The following is a 26,048-nucleotide window of genomic DNA, read 5'->3' on the forward strand; positions in this document are numbered from 1 at the left end:
CATGGGAAATTGTGATATTAGCGTTTAAAAAGGTTACGTCACTGTTGAAATTGGATTAAGTACGAAGGAGTTGGATATACTAGTAGTTTCAATTTTCTTTTTTTGTTTAGACATTTTTAGATTGTTTACAGATTCTATATCGTAAAAATAACTATAGGCATCGTTCGTTTTGCTTATCAAATTGTTTTTAAATCATGCAAAAAAAAAATGATTTGTCACAGTAAAGGAATAAATTTACAATAAGAAGGGCACTGATTCCCCCCCCCCTTTTCCCCCTCCGACAAAAAGTTTTAAAAAACATTAAAAACAATAGAACGTTTGAATAAATGCTTATAAGCTTTCTCGATAAGTCAAATATAAACCAAAGACAAAAACAGCGATCATCGCGTATTTGAGTGTTTAATGACAGGACAGGGCTCACGGTGTATTTATACATCCCGCTCATTTAAATAAGATCTCTATTATCATTAACTAATCAAATTAGCTTTCCATTAAAAAGATATAAGAAGAATAAAAGTAACCAAGCAATAAGAGATACTTTTAAAGTAATCATGACTTATTGTCTGCATAATTGTCTTTAGGAAGTCAAAGTATGAACTTGTATAGACAAGTAATGTAACAGAACCCTTTTTATACAGCACTTCATTTATTAAACACTGAACACCAAATAAGCAAAAACAAATATAGATATAAAAGTGATATACATTGTACATCATTCTGCATATACAGCGAAAACCATACCGATAACACTATAATCACCACGTTTTACAGTTACTGTGGAAGAATTGTCAAATCTTTGATCCCATAAACATCGAGAAGTGATCACCATACTCTGATCTGCCCTTTGTACTGCTAAAACATGGCATATGAATTTGAATCTTTGCATATTTAAAGATTTCACCTTTTCTTTAATTATTTCACTTGCAAGTTTACATTTCTGTCCCATTGAAGAGTTATCGTAAAGATTGTCTTTAACATTTTCTTCAAACACATTCAGCATTATTTGCTTGACCTGGGAATCCAAAAATCTATAGTCAGGTAACATTTTATATGTATTTTCATATTTGACTTCAGGTTGAAGGTCACCCGTAGAGGCTACACTTCCTCTATCGTGGTCCTTATGACCATGACCTTTGACTGACCCATGTCCTATAGAATGTGCGGTATCCTTCCTAGTAAAACTCTTTGTTCTGTGGCGCATTGGATGTGAAGAGCTGGCAGAAGTAGCATTTATTGTCGCCCCTTTTAGGGCGTGGTGCTTGTCGTGGTGGGAATGGTGCTTGTCATGATGTTTATCTGAATGTGCATGATGTTTATCAGAATGGGCATGGTGTTTATCGGAATGGGCATGCGTCTTGTCTGAATGGGCATGCTGCTTGTCTGAATTGGCATGGTGCTTTTCTTGATGATGACTGTTCTTTTCTGTTTTGTCCGAACCTCCATGGCCGCTTTTATGCCCTGTTGGGTCTTTCTGATCGTGCTTGTCTTTCATTCCTGAAAATGAAAACAATTATAAGATAAGCTTGCAACTACTATTTTCTGATTCATTTTTTTAACTTTCATTCCTAAATAATTAAAGTTAGTATAAATTCAGAATTGCATTGCACATATGGGGAAGGAATTTTTTTTCTGAAAGTCGATCTACCCCCATTTAGGTATTCATATTTCCAAAATAACGCCATTAAAAAGGCACAGATACTTCAAAGCAATCAAAAGCATGACCATGCAACTGAAGAAATACAGACAACAACCTGATAAAAGAAAACTAACGAACAAACAAATAACAGTTAACAAAACATTACATAGAAAACTAGACATTAAGCACAAAAATAGTCAACAAATTATTAAATAGAAAACTAAAACTTGAACAAAAAGATAAATCAACAAAACACTTCACAGTAAACTAGACATGAAGCAAAAACATAAAATCAACAAAACACTTCACAGGAAACTAGACATGAAGCAAAAACAAAAAATAAATCAACAAAACACTTCACAGTAAACTAGACATGAAGCAAAAACAAAAAATAAGTCAACAAAACACTTCACAGAAAACTAAACATTGAGCAAAAAAATGAAAACAATAATTTAACAAAACACTAAACAGAAAAATAAGCATTACGCAAAACATAAGGTCAACAAAATACTATACAGAAAACTAAATACTGAGCACAGAATAGATAGGGATTAACTCAGGTGCTCTTGACCGACTAGTAAGTTCCTGGAGGAAAATAGTTGCAAACAAAATCATAAAGAACTACGATTTTTGCCATCCAAAATTTTGGTTTCGAGGAAATTCTGCTAAACTTAAAATATCCAGGCCATTTTAATATATTTCTTTACTGATTTTTGTTGTTATGATATTTAGCTGTTATGTCTTCCTTTTATATATACAAGCTGTTAAACCCATATAAGTAAGTTTTGTGTAAGGTTTGTGTCGCTCAATCTGTGAATTGTTTGTAATTAGTGTTATGTAGACTGTTTGATAATTGTCTTCTTTTTATTTTTTTTTCCTGCCATCAATTCTCCATTTTTGAATTTTGATTCTTCTTTTGACACCTCCCATCTTTAAAAATATTTTGTAAATCACTCAGGGAACATATATATTGTTAGATATACTGTTCCCCGATCATTCACTCAATAGTACCTTTTTCTCTTTTCTGGTAAGATGCACTTAAACTATGATTTACCAATAAATCAATTGTTCAAAAACCAAAAGAAGCGTGTTTATGACAACAATATCGATTACGCATAAAAAAAATAGAGCCTGACGTTGTAAAATTGGGATGAAAAGACTCCTTATGTATTTTTATTTCAAGCTGGTAAATGTTGCATATACGTATGCTATAGTGCTAACAAAGCAAATGTATATATGCATATATATTATATATTCACATTTCAAGCTAGCAAATGTTGCATATGCTGTTGTGCGAAAAAGCAAATGTTTGTATGTATGCATGTTAATTATTATGTATTTTTTATTCAAGCTGGTAAATATGGTGCATATGCTATATAGTGCTAGAAAAGCAAATATACGAATACTTTGCATATACAGTGTCTTTTAGTTAATTGTGTCTTTGGGTTGCTGTCTTATTAATCTAAACGCAATATCACTTATCCTTACACGCCAATTATTAGAAATTTAGGCTACAGTTCGTGCCGCCTTTACGAGACTTTGTTACTAGTACGGGTTTATTTCAACATTGACTATTAAAGAGATTCAAAAATCTATATTGTCAATTGCAAGTCATACATACATAAACAAATTTGTTTGAATATGGCTTACGTCTCAGATATAAGCTGTAATCGAATGTTATCAACAATTCTACGTTGTTATATTGATACATTTTGAAGTATATCAGATATTTTACAGTACACTCAAAGCCTTTAAAAGTTATAAATATATCTATCTGTTTTATCTACGGTGCCTTACAACTATGATTTATACTTTCAGCAAATATGCCGATACTCATAAATATTTGTTTTTTTAAGTTTATGCGAGAATGTACTTATTGAAACTGTAATAAATTTCGTCAATATGGAAACAAATCATTTTAAGATTAGTTTTGGTTACTCAATTTATAAATAAACTATATTCGGAGATAATATGACAAATCTATCGCCTTTGGAGAACTTGAAAATATGATATATTGGTAGATACAAAAACGGAATATCCTACGTATATATTAATATAACTACTAATATTAAAAATTCGATTTTATGCATCCAAAAATTAATTTTCGAATGAAGTTAAAAACATTATACAACCGAAAGAGGAAAAACATACAACCCTCTCCCTTTCAGATTTAACGTTTGTTAGTTAAACCCCTTATTACAATAAAATTTAATTTTGAGTAGCAGTAAATGATAAGATGAAAGCATTTGGACTCCATTTCCAACAAAATTGATGTTTTCTCTCTTGTTTTCCCCTATATAAGCTTACCTTCAAGTTTGGATTCCTTAACTCATAAAGTACTTCATGTAACAAATTACAAATCTGTATGTTTGTAGATACCACTACATGTAATACAAAATCAAATAGTTTTAGACACTGATTAATACAAGATCTATGACTTTCCCAAAGTTCCTTTTATCTTGTAACTAAAGAAAATTTCGTTATGAAACCTATCGATTTGTGGTTGATATTGGCCTTCTGAAGTCAAAAACGGTATAGTTTGATTAAATACAATGTTAACTTAGCGTGATACAATTCACTGTACTTAAACTGGTATCAGTTTGTTCAATAATTGATTTCAGGTGGTCAAGGGTTACTTAAACTTAAGATTACACCTTATACTGACAATTTATAGAAAAGGTGCATGCTTGTTTAAATATTTTATCAAAAAATAAGAAAATCAATTCTATACCTAGGTTGTTTTAAAGACATTGTTATGTATAAAGGCAGATGACTTTCAAATTACAAAACAAATATGTTTACTTGAAATAAATATTGTTACTTTCAACAATATTATGCAAGGCAATAAAACCAATCTGGACAATAGATCAACTTTAAAGCAAAAAAAGTTCTTTTCAAAAGTACTAGTATGTATAATGTATCTATGAATCCCCTGATTTCAGAGCGTTCATGGTTATATGTTTAAAAGGATGTATATAGAAAATCAATTGAATATGAAAGTAAAGAGATGAGGTACGCTTATAAACAAAAACAGGTGACCAACTGTACCACAGTCAAATAAGACCAAACCCCACCATTAAAAGCCACCAGACAACAAACTGAATAATTCAAAACAGAAAACTAGCTACATATAACCTACACATTTTATTCAAAATAAGCTGGATCATACCACGGTCATTATTTTTGTTTCAGATTTGTGAAAATCATATAACTTTCACTTTATCGTTGTCAGTCGCCTTTGTAGAGTAAGGAGATGTGGTATGATTTTCAATGCAACAACTATATCCAGAGACTATATGGCTTAGACATTAGCAACTATATAGGTCACCGTACGACCATCATCAATGACCGAAACCAGTACCACCAAGCAATCTATAAAGGCTCTGACACTACAAAATGCAAAACAATTAAAAAAACATAAAAACAAATAACAAAAAAAAAAAAAAAAAACAACTGCCTGATTTTTTTTAATTATTAATTGTTTTGCCTTTTAACTAGCTTTTAGTAACTACGAACACTCTCAACTCGTACTTTCTTGTTTTTGACTCGAAGATACAATATGTAATGCTCACCCCTTATTTTATTAATTTTGTATTTACATTGTGTCATAGATCAGTTCAGTTTATATTCACTTTCTTTTGATTGAGTTAAGCCATTTCAATTGACTTTTATAGTGTGTCTTTCTATGTTATAATGTTACACTAATGTTTCATGTAAGGATGAAGGTTGGTACCTGTTAAAACGATTAAACCCGCTGCATTATTTTCACCTGTCCAAAGTCAGGAACATGATTCTCAGTGGTTGTCGTTTGTTGATGTGGTTCATAAATGTTTCTCATTTTTTATATAGATTAGACCGTTGGTGTTCTTGTTTGAATGGTTTTACACTAGTCATTTTTTGGGGTCCTTTAGAGCTTGCTGTTCGGTGTGAGCCATGGCTCCGTGTTGAAGACCGTACTTTGACCTATAATGATTTACTTTTAAAAATTGTTACTTGGATGGAGAGTTGTCTCATTGGCACTCATACCCCATCTTCTTATATCTAATTATTTATGCACAGAGCAACCAAAAACAAAAATAGAATATACAGGAACATACGACAAACACTTAGTGTTTTTATGAGATTTGTTAAAAATGGCTTATCAAAAATGTTAACTTATGTGCCCGTGCATTACTTTGCACAATCTCTGTGTCCTCGACCAATCAGTAAAGCCAAAACAACTACCTTCACATCAGCACAAACATTTTATGAACGTTAGTATAGAAGTAATAAAATTATTATTTTTTTTTAATTTTATTATTTGAAGTGATTTATCATATTTATAATTTATTATTTGAAGAGATTAATTATTTTCATTAGTTAACAGAACTGATAAATTGCTACAGGTATTGACATAAGCTAGTAGTTGTCTGTTGGTTAGTAGTATTGACCACTAATGTTTATAGAATTCCTCTAGACTGTAGGATGAATCAATTTAAAGCTGTTGGTCGAATCATCATGGTGGTTTCCTTTAGAACATACATTTGCCAGCTATGAAAGCTTCCCCAAATAATTCCCTGTTCCCCAGGTTTGCCCCACAATCCATTTATATTCGACTTGAAGCAGCCACTGTACCAGTATCCACCGTGATGTTTCTGGGCACAATTTATGTCCCTGGATCCATCTTTGTCATGATCAGCAGTAGAAAAGCCATGTCCATTATGGTCAAATGCAAGAGAATCACCTACAATATAAAGTTAAGGCATGTTCATTATGATCAAAGGCAAGGGAATCACCTACAATATAATTTTAAGACATGTTCTTTATGGTCAAATGCAAAGGAATCACCTACAACAAACAATATGATTTTTAAATTCTGATAAATTACTTGTGCATCCCAGCTTCTTTCTATAATACATAAATATGCAGTGATGTTTTTCCCCATCAGAGATCATACAAAAAGTGTGGCCATGCCATCTTTTAGTTGAATTGTTCAAAGCTTTTGAACATTCACATGTATGCAAACGTATGTAATTCAATTCTATTAAATGAACAGGATATTCACAATAGAATATAAAAGTGACAGGCACGGCTGGAACTCTTTCTATTATGGAATCTAAAAATATTTTTTTGAAACAGTGATCTATACACATCACAGAATGAAACTATTATTAAACAGTATTCCCTACATTGATACTCTTAATATGGTTCTAACTTGCATAAGCAGAATGACCAGACATTTATGTATCAGGAATCTTACTGCATCACCCGAAAACACAGATCTTCAGTTCAGAGGAGTCTTACCTGCATCACCCGAAAACACAGACATTCAGTTCAGAGGAATATTACCTGCATCACCAGAAAACACAGACATTCAGTTCAGAGGAATCTTACCCGCATCACCAGAAAACACAGACATTCAGTTCAGAGGAATCTTACCTGCATCACTAGAAAATCCAGACACTCAGTTCAGAGGAATCTTACCTGCATTACAACAAAATCCAGTCTCTCAGTTCAAAGGAATCGTACCTTTATCGCCAGAAAATCCAGACACTCAGTCCATCGTAATCTTACCTGCATCACCAGAATATCCAGAAACTTCAAGCTCATAGCTGGTTGTTGGACCTTTCAAACTAAAAGAACTGTACTTGGCCTTTTTGGTCGTGTTTTGGAAATCGGTCAGCACAATTAGTAATTCATATTCGCCGTTGCTTGTGATTGTATAGATGTTTTTATTCCCTGAAAAAGTTAACTACGGAAGTAAGCAATACAAAATATTTGTGTATTTTTCCCAAAAAAGGGCCAATTTCCCCATAATTTGTTTAACAATAGGACAATCATCGTGAAGTCTTTCAATATTTACTTTACCTTACAGTCAATCTAATTAGATTGCCTTACAGTATAAGAGATCCATATGTGTTCTTTGCCGTCCTGTAATTTTATGGTTAGTTCTTTTCAGATTTTAAAATCCCCGGAGATAACACAATAAGGCAAGTTTGACAGTTTTTTTGAAATTATTTGAGTTCTACTAGTAATTAAAATGACATTCTTCACCATACATCTGTTGGGATTAGAGTTGTATACTGTCTTTTCAACACAAAGACTTTCTAATTCTCAAATTTCAGTAGGATTTGATACCTTTAAGATTTTGATCTTGTTTATAAAAAAAAATACAGGAGACATGGTCCCACCTCTGTTTTGACGACACATCCCGTGCATGGGTTTACAGAATAGAGAATAATGACAAAATGTGCAGAATAAAGGACTGAAAAACAAAGAATAGAGAAATTAGGTCAAACAAATAATAAAGAAAATAGAATAATTGGATGCTAAAATATAAAGAATACCGAATAATGGGATGCTAAAATATAAAGAATACCGAATAATGGGGTGCTAAAATGTAAAGAATACCGAATAATGGGGTTCTAAAATATAAAGAATACCGAATAATGGGGTGTTAAAATATAAAGAATACCGAATAATGGGGTGCTAAAATATAAAGAATACCGAATAATGGGGTGCTAAAATACATTTATAAAGAATACTGAAATGAAGGACCCCATGCATCCACACCCTCATATAACTGACCTAACCAGTGCCCAGGTGGTATATAACTTACCCAGCCAGTGCTCTGATGTAACATTCCCAAACCCTACTTCATAATCATTATAGCTCGTATAAAAGTTTTGTGTACCATCTCTTCGTTTCTGTATAACCTATTGTAGTAAAATCATACATAAACATTAATTGAACGTACCGAATTACGTGCAAAGAACGCATTTTGCCCCTAATATTTTGTTTTGTTTTTTTTTGTGGAATGACCATTTCATATTTTTAAAGACAAAGTTAAGAAATAATTGTTTCTTAAGTTCATCGGTCGATTTATTTTGTTAGGGAGAGTGAGGAACGTTTACATCTAAGCGTTGTCAGGAATTTCATACAAATAACTTTGTGGGTAGAACACATTTTCGTTTATAGTTTATGTTAAACTATACTTTTTCACTTTTTTGGTCTTTTGCAAAATGTTGTTTGTGCTGTATTAAGACCTCTCTACAACGAAATTTGTTTTACATGCACACGTATAAAAATTGCGGTTTTTATCCAACGGAGTCATAGGTTTGAATGTTATTTTCAGTTTATACTTGTTTATGCATATACACCCGGATAAGAAACTTCAAAGACAAGCATATTGCAGCTATCAGTGAATATGGATACCTTCATGGAGATACACTTCACCAACAGAAACATCACACAAAACATTAATTTGATGCACCGATTTCTCATTTCGGTATATTTCCCCCCAGAAGTGCTCACAACTATAGATGCTGGACACTCTTAGTTTTAAATTTTGAAAGCCATAAAGCGAAACAACTTCAATGCCTAGCAAAGAGACATTTCATAAGCATAACCTATGAGCACATTATTAAGCCATTGTTTTGTCAGTTTATTTTCGATCTATAAGTTTGATTGTCCCTCTGGTGTCTTTCGCCCCTCTTTATATAGCCTCCTAAATATTTCTCAAGATTACATTGTTTTAAGTTCTAGTCTCTGTAAGAATCAGACAATTTAAAAAAAAAATCAAAACAAGGCCGAAAAAAAACCCCGACCGCCCTAACAAATATATTTTAATGGTACCTTCATCATGATTAAGACATGGAAAGTCTTTCGTTTCTGCATGTCTGCCGGTAATTCGAGAAATATTAAGATACATTTTGGTCAGAATGATAGAAAATTACAGAGTTATCTTCCATTAATTGTGATTTTCTAGTGCATTTCAATCAAATTATATCTTGAAATACCAGAACAGGGAAAGGAAACGAATGTTACATGCATACTGAACTTAAATTAATGTAAAGTTGAGAGGGATTTTGTTTGTCATGTTTACAAATTTAATAGTTTGTATGAAATGTGTTTTATACCAAACTCATCTTTTCAAACATGACAGTACAAGCTTAACAGTGAAATTTCAATGAACAGCCCCTAAAACATAGACATAAACCATCATGCATATTTATAGTGGTACTCACCGTCCATCCGCCACCCTCTGTCTCCATGTCGCAATAAACTTGCGTCTTCTCTTTCGACTCTGGTAGGTATATATTATAGACGCCAGATACATTCCTCCCAAGTAACTGGTGATCTCTGCAGTCCTTTGGTTTTGCTTTGTGGATAAAACACAAATTAGTTCAATCAAACTGTTTGTAAATACAAAGAATTTTATACCAATTTCTCCTTAATTTATTTCATGCAAGGATCGTTTGGTCATTGTAGAAAATTCACAGTAATGTGGATTCATATATTTACTAAATGTAAAGCGTTTTGTATACGTTATAGTATATAAACGCTTTAATATTTGAGTTGCAGGATGAGTATGGTTTTAACCTTTTTTGGCCTTGAAAATGGAAGTCAATTTTCCTACCAGAGAGTAAAAGTCCCAAAATAACGATTCCGTAGAAAATGTTAATATAGAACTATTCCTCATGACTGGATACTAAACTAAGTTGTATAGATCTTTTTTGCATTTAACAGTTCAACTTAGGTACTAAACCATGATGATTAAGCCATTGCTAAGCTCTTATTTGTCGACCGAAAACCTTACACAATGAACCATCTCTTTAAGGCTAATGAATTGAGCGACTTTTTACTGCATAAGAACAGTTTATACAACACGCTGTAACCACGCCAAATTATACCTGACTCGCATCCAGCAGTTTTCATCACTTGAAAAGACCCCAAAAAAACTAGATCTAGATATACTTTCTATGTGCCGCAAAAAACCTAGACTCTATATACTTACTTTGTGCCGCTATCAGTGGACATACGCTAGTAAATCCTGAAACCATAGCAGATTTCATGGCAGATATCTCTTCTTTCATTTCTTTTACCAAAGCTGTCAAAGCAGCCATATTGTCTCCTTGACCATTACAGATTCCAATCGCCAGGACCCAAAAGAAGTGCCATTTTACGTCCATTTCTATCTAATAGCAAGCTGACTATTTCTATCTAATAGCAAGCTGACTTTCAAAATAACTATGCGTTTACACTATTGACCTCATCTGTACTGTTTCTTAATGATATAGGCCAAACAAAAAAATACTTTAACAAAATTTCTTTTGATCCTAATACATATGTTTTATACAATATTAAAGATGAACGAAGATGACATATATCTATGTGTTAGAAATATCTCATGTGTTTGCTTAGTTTGAAAAACTATAGGAATCGCATTTGAACTGAAGTATGCTAAGTTAAACAAACAATTAACGAGGCATCGAAAATGGATGACACTGTTGTCACCATCACAGGAATTGTATCGGGAATTTCACTTTTGTTACATAGGTACTATAAAATCTGAGATTATTTTGTTGACCCTGTATTTGTTATTTGACCAATGTCATTGACTCTCTACTTCTGAGACCTAGGGCCTCGGCGATCGAGTGGTATAATTAGGTTATCTAAGTCATCACTAGCCTGTTAACTCAGAGCTAGGTTGCTTGAAAAATTAAAAAAAAAAAAAAAACAAAGGAAACCTACGAAACAACAGAAACATTGAACTGCAACAAAAACAAACGCCAACATACATAGAAACGGACTATTTCATAACAAAAGTTAATAACCCTGAATTGGTACAGGAATTTTTAAGAAAATGGTTGGTTAAGCCTGGTTTGATGACTTTTTTGACTAGCCAACCATCCTGCTGATATGGCAATGTTAACAAAAATATCCCTAATGACGACAATACGTGACAGGTAAAATGCCAACACTACGTGACAGGTATACAGTACGATCAAACGCAAGAAAGCTAAGCTCAAAGAAATACATAAATAAATAATATAATAGTACATGACAAACCTTCGTATAAAAAAATAGAGAATAATATGAGGTGTTAGAAATATAAAGAATAGAGAAACATTGCCTAAAATTTAAAGAGTACAGAAATGAAAGATCCTCATCCACAACCTCATCGCCCCGCCGCCATCGTGTTTCATGTTTCGGTAGTGACCAACCCACCTCTCCCCTTTTTACCGTCACTAAAAAAGTACAAGATAACATGGTATTCAGAATTAAGAGTATGGCTATAATCCTGATTGGTCATTATGTGCGCTCGTTATCTTGTATTATTAAAGACTTCGTGAATTATGCATTTTACCAAAGGCAATACATTTGAGATATTTTTTTTTTCAATTTTCAGAATTTGACAAGAGATTACGATAGTATGAACTTCAAAAAATACACGCATGATTTAAAAAGGACTCAAAAATAATTGAAATCACAAGGTAAAAAGTAAAATCACAAAAGTACCGAACTCCCAGGAAAATTCAAAACGGAAAGTCCTAAAATTGTATAAATTGTGGAAAAGATTATCAAAGCAAGGGTAATTGAGGCGTCTAAAAAGGCATGTCGAACTAAATGATATTTAATTATGTTCCGAATATGAATCTTGCAAACTCAGTGGAGGGGATGACGCGGCTTTGTGGAAGTTGGATATAGGGGAGAAGGTTACAAAAGTAGGGATGTGGGATATAGGATTATAAAAGTGGAGATATGAACTATAGGGGACAATAAAGGTGGGATCTGGGGCAAAATGTTAAGAGGGATTTGGGAAAAGGAGCATCCCATGTTACCCTGACCCCCTTACGTAAATAAAAGGCAGTGGCTATTTTGCCGGCTCCGGTGAAAATATCTACAAAATCGCTTATTTCTATAGAAACACCTATTTTGTCGGCACCAGCATTATAGTGAATAGAAAGTCCCTGAGTGAATTTGAAAATATAGATAATTTGTAATTTTGCTCGGCACCAGCAATATAGTCAATTTGTTATTTTGTCGATTATTTGTGAAGTTTTTTTATAAGATATTTTAATCAGAGCCGGTAAACACAGGCACTTGTGTCAGAAAAAAATCCTATATACCTTAATATAGCACAGATATTAAGGTATATAGGAAAATAAAATTGTAAGACAAGTGCTTATGTTCCCCGGGGCGGGGGTGCTACTGACTATCCTTTTGGGTATAACTCTGTGCAGACAGCACTTGCCAAATCATACCCTGTTCTAACCAGTAAACATTGAAAAACATACTCTGTTCTAGACCCACTAAGAAAATGTATACCCTGTTCTAGATACGTTTTTTTTTTACTACAATTGACCAAGAATAAAGAATAAAGCAAAACAAAAGATTTCTGATAAACTCTTTTTGCTCCTATAAACAGTTAAATAAGTGATCCTGTGGTTCTAGACAGACTGTTGAATACTTTGTTTAAAAAAAAAAGACCCTGTTTTCACCAGCAGGGCATGGAAAAGCGACCCTGTTCTAACCAGAAGGATATGAAAATCCCCGGCCCCCCCTTTTTGGGAAAAAAATTGGTTGCTTATATAGGGAATCACTGAAGCGTGACTGGAGCGGGCCCCCTCTTAGGTCAGTCAGTGGGCCCCCACTTATGAAAATTCCTGGATCCGCCACTGGGGGACCCTGTTCTAACCAGCAGGGCATGAAAAATGGTCCCTGTTTTACGGTACACTCATACCACTTAATATATAGGAAGTACCTCTCCCCAACCCCCCCCCCCCCCCCCCCCGCCTTTTTTCCCCGTGGAATCCGGGTCCGTTCGCGCCCATACTGTGGTCTTTGCCATAGCCGATAAAGAAATCATATATGAATATTTTTTTTTTATTATTATAATTTGGTGTCCACATTGGACTATATATGAACCAACAATTTCAATTACCAGGAACAAGAATGAGGGTTTGGATGGGGTTAAATGATTAGAGAATAATGCCCTTAAAAAATGAAGATTAGAGAATAATGGGGGAAAAAAATAAAAATTAGAGAAATGTGTGGTCTAAAAATATAATGAATATTGAATGATTAATAAAAGAAAACGCTAAAAATTAACTGTTAACAGAATTTTCCCTTCTTAAAATTTAAAGAAAATTATCAAAATTATCATTGTAAAAATATGATAAAAGTGAACAAACTTGGTAAACCTTTTTTTGGTTTCGTGATAACAGACTATAGGATTCAGTCAATGTGAACTGGTTTCCGATACTTCTACTCGGACTTTCAATTCAGTGGCCAGAGGCGGATTTAGGGGGGGGCAGGGGGCCCGGGCCCCCCCTTTTTGGGAAAAAATTTGGTTGCTTATATAGGGAATCACTGAAGCGTGACTGGAGCGGGCCCCCTCTTAGGTCAGTCAGTGGGCCCTCACTTATGAAAATTTCTGGATCCGCCACCAGCCCCCCCTTTTGCTCGGACTTTGTTTTTTTTAAATGATTAATCAGACTAGACTTCGTGAACATGGTGAACTTTGCCATTTCCCGTGTACTACTATTTAATTTTTATACGACAATTCTTGACTTATATTTTTCGCTGGAATTTACTGATTATCAAAGTCATGTGATTCGATATGGTGGAGTTGACCTGCAGTGCGTCGAATAAAACGTCTCTCAGTCACTTTGAAATTCAAATTACAGTAACACATTGCGTAGGCTGAGGATGACAATCATGACACCTTCAAAGCGACACAGGATTTAGCAAGAACATATTGACTTCTATTTCACTATTCCACTTAACAAAAAGTAATGCTCTATAGCACTCTCATGAAAAAAAAGTTCCACAACAATAGTATCTAACTACGGAAACATGTTTAACCACAAACGCCCCAGCCTATTTTAAAATAATATAGCTGAATAATGATCCCCAGTCAGTATAAGCTCTATATAGATTTAAATTCGTAAGTACGAACCATTTGATTTGAGGAGACAGTCTAAGATATATTTTGAGAGAAAAAAAATTAACTCTGATTTTTGCCTTAAACAAAAATTCTAGACGCAAAACTTTGAACAATCTTGTCCACTTTTTTGCTATTAGAAACGAAAATTCCCAACAGAATTATTTAGCATTAAATGAACATGATGAATAAAAGCGGGCATATTTTTTTGTGACAGGGGTTTTCATGTCTGACCGGAATGTCTGTTTCGCCGAACTGATATATGGAATACTTTTTTCAAGACCAGACTGCAACCTGCCTGCTGGGTGTGGCCTTTATGTCTTCATTTGTCGGTGGGCATTCATAAATTCGTTGTCATTTCACACTCATTCTTAGTCTTTTATTGATTTGGAACCCTTTACTTCCCTTAATGTTGTTGAGTGAAACATATCAACCAAACATTTGGATAAAAATTTCTTGTTTGTCTTTTTTAACTCGTGTCGGTTGTATTTCAAATTCAATCGAATAGCCCAGCGTATATCTTGTTAACAACAAGAACTCTATGAGGTTATTCTAACTTAACTTACAACAAACGTGCGAGAATTTTCCATGCCTATGTTTTACTGACAAATCACACATTAAATGTATCAGTACATAGCTCTTGGATCCAAACTATCATTTAATGATATAAATTGATAGGAAGATGCAGCATCTAAAATGTCCAACCCTTACACCTTACCAGCAACTACAAAATATGCATGCCCCACGCCAGGAACCGTTTAAAAAATGCATATTTCACTTATTTTATGTTTTTAGTCCGCTCGGCCATCTTTACAAACTACGGCCCCTCTTTCAAAAAACCTGAATCCGCCCCTGTTTATAGCTGACTATGCGGTTGGCTTTTGCTCATTGTTGAATGCCGTATAGTGACCTATAGTCGTTAATTTCTGTGTCATTTGGTCTCTTTGAACAGTTGTCTCATTGGCAATTAGACCACATCTTCATATATGTAGTCAAAATCACTGTAAAGAACTGATGAGAACTTTGACTTGTTACTTCAAGGAACTAGCACTTTAACCATGGAGTACAATACACATCAACACGTCATTGTTGAGAAACAAATGAAAGCCTTGCTGTTTTGGAAATTACCGTTCTCATTCATTTGAAAGAATTTTTTTACTCTTTTTTTTTTAAAGATTAAAGAAAACTGGGGGGAAAATTAGAGAATAATGCGTAAAAAAATCACTTTTAAAGAATAGACTTATTTTTTGAAGATTAGAGAAAAAAGGGGTGAAAATTAAATGTTTACAGAATAACAGACCCCCCCATTCAGACCCTCAAGAATGGGGCCTAACATTTTAAGATGTCTATAATTAGCATATATGGCTACGATCTTTATAATGCTCATATTCTGAGAGCACGATTTAATGGCGGGAATACTTTTTACCTCCCTTTTTGGAGATTCCCGCCAGAGGTCATTTGGTTGCTACATGTAAACAATAATGGACGATTTCGAGCACCGGGCCATGACCGGGCTGTAAAACAAATATTTTTAATACAGATTTCACCAAACAAGATTGTTCAGCTAATTTAAAGCCGTCACATTGTGTTAGTGGCCCTATAAAAAAAAAGAAATGAAATAACCAGATGTGAAACTAATGAAGACTACGCGGTCTTTACCTTGAAATAAATGTAATTGTTTTTAATCTGCTGTACACAATTTACTTCAAAATAAGGTTTTATTTAATAAAAAGATAGAAAAATGGTAGAAAACCTAACATTTATTGGCTTGGCAAGAAATAAATCCTTTCAATCTGGCATCTGTCATTGCTTCTAGTTAAACAGGTCAAGGTCTGTAACTCTAGATCTTTTACTAACAGCCACCAGTGTTTACATGCATTAAGCCATTATGCATGTATGTCTACTGGTTGAAGACGATTTTATACCGTGAGAACCAGTTACTGTCACCTGTTATTTTATGCAATAATTGATGTCAACCACAAAAACTACTGACAAAAAAAAAACAGCTATTACTTTCTGGGTTCTGCCTCTGATAAAGGCGAGTATGCATGTTTTGGACTCCTGGTTTTCTGTCTGATCTGCCTTTTTTTGAACCCATTACTTTGGAACTCCCCTAGGTAAGGGTGATATTTGTTGGCAAGTTGAAGCAACTGAATTGGCTGCTGTCTATCCTTGAACCGTGTCAATAAATCAAGTCAAGTGAGGTTATTTAAAAATGAGCAGTTTTGCATTTACTGAAAAAATAATTCCATGCTCTAAATAAGTTTATTTATATTTTAGAAGTAAAATGGTGCACAAAGCAGATGAAGAGGAAGTAAAATCCTCCATCTGCATGACAGAAGTTCCATTAGATGATGTTGAGATCGGTGAAGACTTCGGCATAGATCCTACAAATAGATTTGCCTTAGACGAAGATGAAGATCTTAAGGCAGCAGATGATCCCGAACTTAATAAAATCAAAGTTCAAATTTCTGAGAGTTTAGAAAAAGCTGAGTCTGTGTCATCCATTGTGTCAGAAGAAAGTGAGGAAGAAAGTAATCCAGTTTTATCAGAAAATTTTACCACTGTAACATATGGCCTTCATCCAAGGTCAACTTATGAACATGGGAAAAAGAACACAGATATTATGGGAAGTATGTTTACTCATTAATTTTAAAGCTACAGCACTGTTGATTGTATTTATGGTACATGTATATTATTTGAAGTCCCTTCTGACATTTTTAATAAATTTAAGATTTTAAAAATGTGTTGCTTTTATTATTCTAAAAGTAATAAGTTATATCCAACTATTAAGTAATAATTTCTGTTAGTCTGTTGTTTCATTTAATTAGTAACATGTATGCCTTACACATGTTGAGAAACTTGATTTCATATCAAATGAAAAAGTCTGTAAAAAAAATCCCCCAATCTGCACCTTTTGTCAATATCTCTATGCTGGTAAAAATTGGGCCAAGTAGTGAAAATGAGGAAATAATTTGATTACAATCATGATCATTAGGAACAAAAGTTAAAATAGGATGTTTGGACAAGTTTCATTTTTATGCCCTTTCTACGAGGGGCATTATGTTTTCTGGTCTGTGCCTTTGTTTGTATGTCTGTCTGTCCTGCTCCAGGTTAAAGTTTTTGGTTGAGGTAGTTATTGATGAAGTTGAAGTCCAATCAATTTGAAACTTAGTACATATGTTGCCTATGATATGATCTTTTTAATTTTAATGCCAAATTAGAGTTTTTACCCCAATTTCACGGTCCACTGAACATAGAAAATGATAGTGCGAGTGGGGCATCTGTGTACTCTGGACACATACTTGTTTTAAATGTCTTTGACTCTGACTGCAACCTACATCATAACATGGAAGATTGATTGCTAATAGTAATATAATTTGAAAAAAATCATCATGACATAATGTTCATATAATCATTTTAGATGTATTTCTTTTTAGTGGTATACAACAGTAGAATGAGACAGTTTGTTATACTGGACACTAAGGGTATCACAACATGGAAACGAGACATGGTAGATGTTAGAAGTAGGTGCATTTTAGATTACGGATAAGATTAGATAAGACAAATTTTATTTCCAATAGAGGATCCATTATGGGTATAATCAGTGCAGAGATTTTTATATTTAACAATTGCAATATAAACAATACATAATAAAAACAATCCAAAACATACAACTTAAATTGAGTTTGTAATATATGTACATATACAGCTGAAGGACGCCTCTGTATGTGGGAGTTTTTCGCTACATTAAAGACCCATTGGTAGCCTTCGGCTGTTGTCTGCTCTCTGGTCGGGTTATTGTCGCTTTGACGCATTCCCCATTTCCATTCTCAATTTTATTACATATAGTCATATAAACCTTTAATTTATGTTTAGTGTTTATTGACAATGCACCAGAAACAGCGTCAAATCCATTATAAAAAAGCTTTTATGAGTTAAGTCCTTTCTTCTGGCTGATGCATATGAACAAATAGTATTGTTGTCCATATGCAGGAGTAACAAAGGTCAGATGCTTAAAAGACACTAAAGCCAATACACTCAAATATGAATAATTAAACACTTTACAACACAATTTTAAATCAATAATAAAAAAGAATTAGTATATATTCCTCCTCATGGCTAATGCACATGAGCAAGATTGTTATTAAGTTGTCTAAATGCAAATTGTTCAGTTTATTTAGATTTCAGAAAATCATGATGAAATCCCAATTTTAGACCATAATTTATATGTACATTGTACAAATTTTTTAATCGTATAAAGCAAATTATACATGACCTTTAAAGTTTTGTGGAGAACTAAATTGTTAACTTAGAATAAGGGCAAGTGTTTGTCCTTAAAGCTAGTTACATGTACATGTATTTGCTTTTAAATGCACATCAGAATGTTAGAATTACAGGAATTTGAATCTTGTATGAAAAACATGTAGTGATTTTGTTTCTCTCTAACTTTTTGTTTTATTTTCAGTACAAAGAGCATTGCTGTATCCTAAATATGAATATAAGTTGATAACATACCTGATCTATGCAAAGAAATACAACTGCTATTTTGCTCTTGGGAAAGATTTTTCATTAAGGGTATGTGAAAAAATAAAAACTTGAATACAGAAATGTCTATTGTAATTACGGTAACTTTCATTGTAAGATTATTCTCTTATGTTCCCAAAACCTGTCTATTCATATATATATATATATATGATATAAATGGTATTTTTAAAATTTTAAACCATATTTTACAATCAGCAATACACTGTCATAACTGTGCTTAAAATGATGACCAAAATGGTTTAAGAAAAAATCCACCTTCTTTGATCTATGATATGAATGAAAAGATCTTGTTATGGCAGTTTATTAATTGAGAACAAAGGAATAGAGACAGTAACCATAATGTAAAGTTGTATTTTTAAAACTTTACTTGTTCAAGTAAATCTGCTGTGTTTGTATTGCTAAATGTATCATTTTTGACAGTATTATAAGAAAAAATTATATCTGCTTCTTATGTTATGAGACACTGTTAATTTTTCAGAAAACTGACATAAAATTCAGCATCATATCAGACATCACAAAAAACATCAACATTGACATAATTGGTGAAAAATCTTTTATAATTGAAACAATTGGGACATTTTAACATATGTGTTCATACAATTATCAAAACATCAACCCAGTTAAAAAAATTAAGATTTTTTAGCACAAAAATTATGAGTTAGTGAACAAACTTCTACCTGACAAATGTATTACTTATTTTAATTTCTAATTGAACAGGTGCTAAACCAATACTTTGATGAGACATGTAGTGTTAGTGGTGATCTGAGATCTGTTTTGTTCATGTTGTTTAATCCTGTAGAAGATGAACTCATTACTGGTGGAGTGGGTGGCACTAAGGTATTTTTCAGGGTAACTTATTACTGATGGAGTGGGTGGCACTAAGGTATTTATCAGGGTAACTTATTACTGATGGAGTGGATTGCAGTAAGGTATTTATCAGGACAACTCCTTACTGATGGAGTGGGTGGCACTAAGGTATTTATCAGGGTAACTTATTACTGGTGGAGTGGGTGGCACTAAGGTATTTATCAGGATAACTTATTACTGGTGGAGTGGGTGGCACTAAGGTATTTATCAGGATAGCTCATTACTGAGGGAGTGGGTGGCACTAAGGTATTTATCAAGGTAACTCATTACTGGTGGAGTGGGTGGCACTAAGGTATTTATCAAGACAACTCCTTACTGATGGAGCGGGTGGCTCTAAGGTATTTATCAGGATAGCTCGGAGTGGGTGGCACTAAGGTATTTATCAGGGTAGCTCATTACTGAGGGAGTGGGTGGGATTAAGGTATTTCTCAGGGTAACTCATTACTGGTGGAGTGGGTTGCACTAAGGTATTTATCAGGGTAACCCTTAACTGGTGGAGTGGGTGGCACTAAGGTACTTCTCAGGGTAGCTCATTATTGAGGGAGTGGGAGGCACTAAGGTATTTATCAGGGTAACTCATTACTGGTGGAGTGGGTGGCACTAAGGTATTTATCCGGTAACCCTTAACTGGTGGAGTGGGTGACACTAAGGTACTTCTCAGGGTAGCTCATTACTGAGGGAGTGGGAGGCATTAAGGTATTTATCAGGGTAACTCCTTACTGATGGAGTGGGTGGCACTAAGGTTTTTATCATGGTAACTCTTAACTGGTGGAGGGTGGCACTAAGGTATTTATCAGGGTAACTCATTACTGGTGGAGTGGGTGGCACTAAGGTATTTATCAGGGTAACTCCTTACTGGTGGAGTGGGTGGCACTAAGGTATTTTTCAGGGGAACTCCTTACTGATGGAGTGGGTGGCACTAAGGTTTTTATCATGGTAACTCTTAACTGGTGGAGTGGGTGGCACTAAGGTATTTATCAGGGTAACTCATTACTGGTGGAGTGGGTGGCACTAAGGTATTTATCAGGGTAACTCCTTACTGGTGGAGTGGGTGGCACTAAGGTATTTTTCAGGGTAACTCCTTACTGGTGGAGTGGGTGGCACTAAGGTATTTTTCAGGGTAACTCTTTACTGATGGAGTGGGTGGCACTAAGGTACATTATATATCTGGGTAACTCATAACTGGTGGAGTGGGTGGCACTAAGGAGACTAGTATGTTTGGCAATTTATTAGACAATTATCAACCAGAGTTCAAATGAAGTGGATGTTGGCAATTATTTGCAACCATATGGTCTTCATCATGGGGAAACCCAAATAGACAGTTGGATTTAAAACTTTACCTAAGTCAAACATACATGAATGCTGATATAAACACGAAAGATGAGATTTTTAAAAGCTTTTGTACTATATAGACCCTTTTAATGTTTGAGAAGACAGTATGGTGAATCTAGATATCTCTTTTTGGTTTCAGTGTAATGCTGGCTTTGGCTCAAATTGATGTATATTTGATATTTCTTACACTGAGGTTGAAAGTTCAAATCCCACATGGGGCAGGTGCACTTGACTGCAATTTTAATTGACTAGAATTGTCAGGTTTCCTTCTGAAGATTGTGGTTCTCTGCTGGCACTCAGGCTTCCTCCTGCAATAAAACTGACCATCACAATATAGCACAATAGTGTTGAAAGTGGCGTTTAACACCAATCGATCAATCAATCAATCTTCCATTATTAATATTGTCAGTGTGAATCATACAATTAAGAAACATATACCATAGATCTGTTACCCTTTTTTCAAATAATGAATTTGATTTTTTTATGCTTGGCAGGTTTGGAAGTTTGAGAAAGATAACTCAAGACAATTATATAAAATGAAAGAACTTGCAAATTACACTCTTAGACTGAAGTAAGTATTTTTAGATTGCCTCAGTAAGGAAGAATTATTGAGGTAGCCTTATCATCCAGGTCAACAGTTGATTAAAATTTATATAATCCCATTTCATATTGCCACTGTAACATTGATATAAATATGAGGAGATTTGGTATGATTGTTAATGAGACAATTATCCACCAGAGTTCAAATGAAGTGGATGTTAGCAATTATTAGCAACTATACAGTCTTCACCACGGGAAAAACCCATACTATAATTTGGATTTAAAACTTAACCAAAGTCAACAAAGCATGAGATATAGAAATACCTTATTTATTGAAAACCATTTAACGAGATGCATCTAAACAGCAAAATAATCTGTAAGAGAGGATCTACAAGGAAATAAAGTTATGGAAATTGTCAATTAACTCCCTATAGGGGTAACTGTCCTTAGATAAATTGACTATATATATTATTAATATTCTCTATATGAATGTGGATCAAACATGATCAAAATCTTATTAACTGTGTGAGGTATGATGTTTAATGTGGATCAAACATGATCAAAATCTTATTAACTGTGTGAGGTATGATGTTTATTTACTGTGGATTCATTAATATTCGTTGGATACCAATTTTCATGGATTTCCTGGATACAGTAGAACCACGAATTAAAATGTTCAATGAATTAGAAATTTGCTAAAGGAATATATGCAGACGTTGCAAAATCCACAAAAGTGTAAGCTTATCTCAATACAAAAAAATTGTCACCCTAGAAATAAATCATAAATGAATCCACAGTAATTGTTTTAAAAATTTTGAAGGAAAAAATTTAAAGAAAAATATTTGACCCTTGTACTGTATAATCTTGTATTTTTGAAAAGATAGGTATGAACAAAAATTTTCTCAATTTTTTGGACAGTATTTAAAGGAATACTTTATTGATATATTATAATATTAGATGTGAATGGGACAATGTTGGTGGAAGCTGGGTGAAGAGAGTTGATTTAGACCAGACTCTAAAACATCTATATTGCTGTTCAGACACAGATTTACATGTCTATAGATTAACAGATGGACAAACACTCTTTAAAATTGAAAGGTTTGTATGGTATATAATTACATACATTTATTTATTTACTGTTGCAGTAGAATTTTTTGGCCAAAATTCTAAGTTCAAAAGGGCATAACTCTTACTACAAAAATTGAATCATAATTTCCTGTTGATATGCACATCTTCATAGTACAATGTATGTCTTTATTATACTCATATGCGGTAAAGCTTAGCGAAAGGTATTGCGACGTAATCAGTCAAACAAACTTTATTAGAGTAACTCTTTAAGGAACGATCGTTTTCATTGGTCAATTCAAACCTTCGACCTCACACCTGCGAAAATAGAACACATGTACTATAACGTTGAATGGACTGATCAATATTCACGTAGCTGGTCAAGGTCGTTTAAAGCTTCCATCGTTGTATTTGCGTACATGATTGTGTTCTTGATTAAGCAATCACAATTCTAGCTTTTATAAATGTGCATGTGAAATTCATTGGTTTTATAATTTTCTGCAATTGATAGTAAAATTTTAAACTTTAAAATCTTAACAGTTTTCACATCGAAATATTTAATTCAAATTTGTCCTCTGGATCAAGGGACGACATCAAAAGTTCAATGAAAAACTAAAAAAAACTCAATCCACATATTTTTTTTCATTGACTCATCTGTTCCCCCCCCCCCCCACAAGTTGCTCATCCTGCCTTTTCTTGATTTTTTTGCTGATTCCGTTTACTTGAGAAAAAAAATTCCGAAATTATAAGCAAATTCATAATATGTAACCAACCATGCTTTGTTAAAAAAGAAAAAAAAACAACGCTGATGGCAAACCATGGCACAGGGGAATTAAATGTAGTTTATAAACTCCAACGATATACCTCATGAGGTTTTGCTATTCTCGGTTGAAAAACGAACGTAAATTGTATATAATAATTGTTAATATGTACATGTAAATAGAAACAATCAGTTTTAAAAAAAAAGTGTTTATTTATAAAATGTTTTGATAAAAAGGTGAGTTTCTTCTTGTACATGCATTTAGTCATCCTTAATTTCTTGATATTTTGTTTATCAGTTTATCATACATGTTTCGTTTTGTATTTCATTTTAAATACGAATACATACTACATGTACTTTAACGAATAGTTCAACAATGTTATGCAGCTCTATTCTTACAGTATAAAATTTAAAAAAAAAATGTTCATCCATTTAAAATCGAAAACAGTACATTTATATTTAAAAAAGAAGATGTGGTATGATTGCCCTTCTGACCCCTTCTGTCCGGTGGGCGTCCGTTTTTTACGGATGTGTTCTTAAAAAGTGGACAAATCTTAACTGCGGGATAATACCTTGTATACTATAAATACATATATAAAAGAAGATGTGGTATGATTGCCAATGAGACAACTCTCCACAAGAGAATAAAATAACACAGAAATTAACAACTATAATAGATCACCGTACGGCTTTCAATAATGAGCAAAGCCCATACCGCAAAGTCAGCCATAAAAGGCCCCGAAATGACAATGTAAAATAATTCCGATGAGAATTGTTCCTTGTAAACTACGACATTTCTCACAAGTATTAATTTATTATTTTGTTCAACACATGCAAAAGAACTGAATAATCTTCGCCGATGTAACTTTTCAATTTATTACAACATGCCTTCACTGAATTCATTCAGTTGCACAAATGATACGATTAAAGTTATTTTGTTTCTATTTTGGGGGACAATTCCCTCCGTTTATGGTACGTTTAGCTACTGTGTGTATGTTTTATAGCATGAAAATTATAAAAGAGGAATGTCAGTGCAACCCATCATTAATTATTGTAATGGATCAGTATTATGAGATATAAGTGACTACGACTTTGTTAGGATTATAACCTATCGTCAGTATGAAAGAAATTAAAAGTGGTTCATATATTCATTTGTATAAAAGCGGCACATGCATTTTATTTTATCCTTATATTTCTCATTATGCAGTACACGATAAATAAGTTGCTGCATGCATAAAGAACTTAGAATATTACTTAATACAAAATATCAGTATAATATTTCGACCCCACTATTTGAAGTTAACAAAAGATTTATTTAATTCTTTTGACCAAAGGTTTGTAATTAAACAAATCCTTGTTTTTACGTTCATAGTAACATAGTACATCCATTGTCGGTCACCTGTGTCAATTCACGTGCACACTGACTACATTGTTTTTGTATTTGAATCTTTCGGCCAATGAAATGAGACGTTACAAGTTGTTTGTTTATGATACGCCAGAATGTTATCAATGAACTATCAAATGCTAAACTTCACTGCATTTCACTGTATCTTCAAAGTTTCATGAAATACTGTTTTGTGGTTTCAGAGGAGTTTTGATGACAAGAACAGGACTTATGGACTGTAGTATATTGACACCAATAAATTCAAAGGCGCATAACTAAAGTTGTATATTAAGGCAAATTTCTAAGTTCAAAGAGGCATAACTCCTGGAACAAAATTGAATCATAATTTCCTGTCGATATACTCATCTGTATAGTTTTACCTTATTATCTACAAAGTTTCATTAAATTCTGTTGTGTGGTATCAGAGGAGTTGTGATGACAAGAACTGGACTGACGTGTAGACAGACATACAGGTCAACGAGTCAAAAACATTATATCCGACGCAATAAATCAGGTTGGGTGTAAGAACTATGGCCACAATATGAATTTCTTGATTCTGATTAATATTAAAAATTCTTTTTCTAGAAAATGATGTCCAGATATGTTCAAAATAAAAAAGATCAATTTTATGCAATATTCTAGGGATTTTCTACCCCAGGAATATATAACCTTAGCTTTATTTGGCAAAATTTGAAAATCTCCAATGCTTTTCATCTAGCTGTGGAAATGTAGCTCTTAGGTCCTTACAATATTGTTTGACAATTTGTAGACCTTGCATACGTTTTTTGGAAGGGACCTGACAGTAACAATTTGTAAGTGCATTACACATTATGGGGAATTTGTGCTTACAAAATAAGGGGTGGGTCTTTTCACCACCGAACACCGCCGAAAACCTGAAAAACCACCAACCACTAAGAAAAACTTTGATATTATACAATAAAACGATAAAATAAATTAAACTACATATAACTTAATCAATTTTTCGATTTTTATGGGCATCATTTTTATGTTAAAATCGAAAAATCAATATAAGGAAAAACGTCTCCGGATTCATCATTTTCCGGATTACATTGTGTGTGTGTTATAAAATTCAAATATATTATCAGTTCAAGTATCCTGGAAATCTGTTCATTGGTTAGATTTTGATATTTTTCTCTTTTATTATTATTGGTACAACTATTTTATAGAAGAGTTAAAAAAAGAAAAA

General features: G+C 33.4%; 3 protein-coding genes across 8 annotated transcripts in view; 1 reads left to right on the forward strand and 2 right to left on the reverse strand.

Moving 5' to 3' along the window:
- Positions 1-627: 627 nt before the first annotated feature.
- LOC143068546 (dynein light chain Tctex-type 5-B-like) lies at positions 628-4,081 on the reverse strand. The gene is made up of 2 exons (XM_076242693.1): positions 3,944-4,081; positions 628-1,494 (listed from the first exon to the last, which is right to left on the reverse strand). The coding sequence occupies exon 2, from the start codon at positions 1,490-1,492 to the stop codon at positions 713-715; it is 780 nt and encodes a 259-aa protein (XP_076098808.1). The 5' UTR covers positions 1,493-1,494; positions 3,944-4,081; the 3' UTR covers positions 628-712.
- Positions 4,082-5,934: 1,853 nt separating this feature from the next.
- Positions 5,935-10,727, reverse strand: LOC143068551 (angiopoietin-related protein 6-like). The gene is made up of 5 exons (XM_076242706.1): positions 10,413-10,727; positions 9,643-9,776; positions 8,235-8,331; positions 7,190-7,354; positions 5,935-6,359 (listed from the first exon to the last, which is right to left on the reverse strand). The coding sequence occupies exons 1-5, from the start codon at positions 10,585-10,587 to the stop codon at positions 6,106-6,108; spliced, it is 825 nt and encodes a 274-aa protein (XP_076098821.1). The 5' UTR covers positions 10,588-10,727; the 3' UTR covers positions 5,935-6,105.
- A 5,078-nt stretch (positions 10,728-15,805) lies between these two features.
- LOC143068605 (uncharacterized) overlaps positions 15,806-26,048 on the forward strand; it is an 83,482-nt gene continuing 73,239 nt past the window's right edge. For 5 of the 6 annotated variants that reach the window (XM_076242803.1, XM_076242807.1, XM_076242835.1 and 2 more), the window contains exons 1-7: positions 15,807-16,016; positions 16,626-16,978; positions 17,786-17,872; positions 18,814-18,923; positions 19,611-19,730; positions 21,587-21,663; positions 22,590-22,730. In XM_076242803.1, coding sequence (XP_076098918.1) covers positions 16,633-16,978; positions 17,786-17,872; positions 18,814-18,923; positions 19,611-19,730; positions 21,587-21,663; positions 22,590-22,730 — 881 coding nt within the window. In that variant the 5' untranslated portion in view covers positions 15,807-16,016; positions 16,626-16,632. Of the gene's footprint in view, positions 16,017-16,625; positions 16,979-17,785; positions 17,873-18,813; positions 18,924-19,610; positions 19,731-21,586; positions 21,664-22,589; positions 22,731-26,048 lie in introns of all 6 variants that reach the window. The other variant, XM_076242826.1, reaches the window with a different exon arrangement.

The sequence above is a fragment of the Mytilus galloprovincialis genome, chromosome 1, assembly GCF_965363235.1.
Source record: "Mytilus galloprovincialis chromosome 1, xbMytGall1.hap1.1, whole genome shotgun sequence".
NCBI lineage: Eukaryota > Metazoa > Mollusca > Bivalvia > Mytilida > Mytilidae > Mytilus > Mytilus galloprovincialis.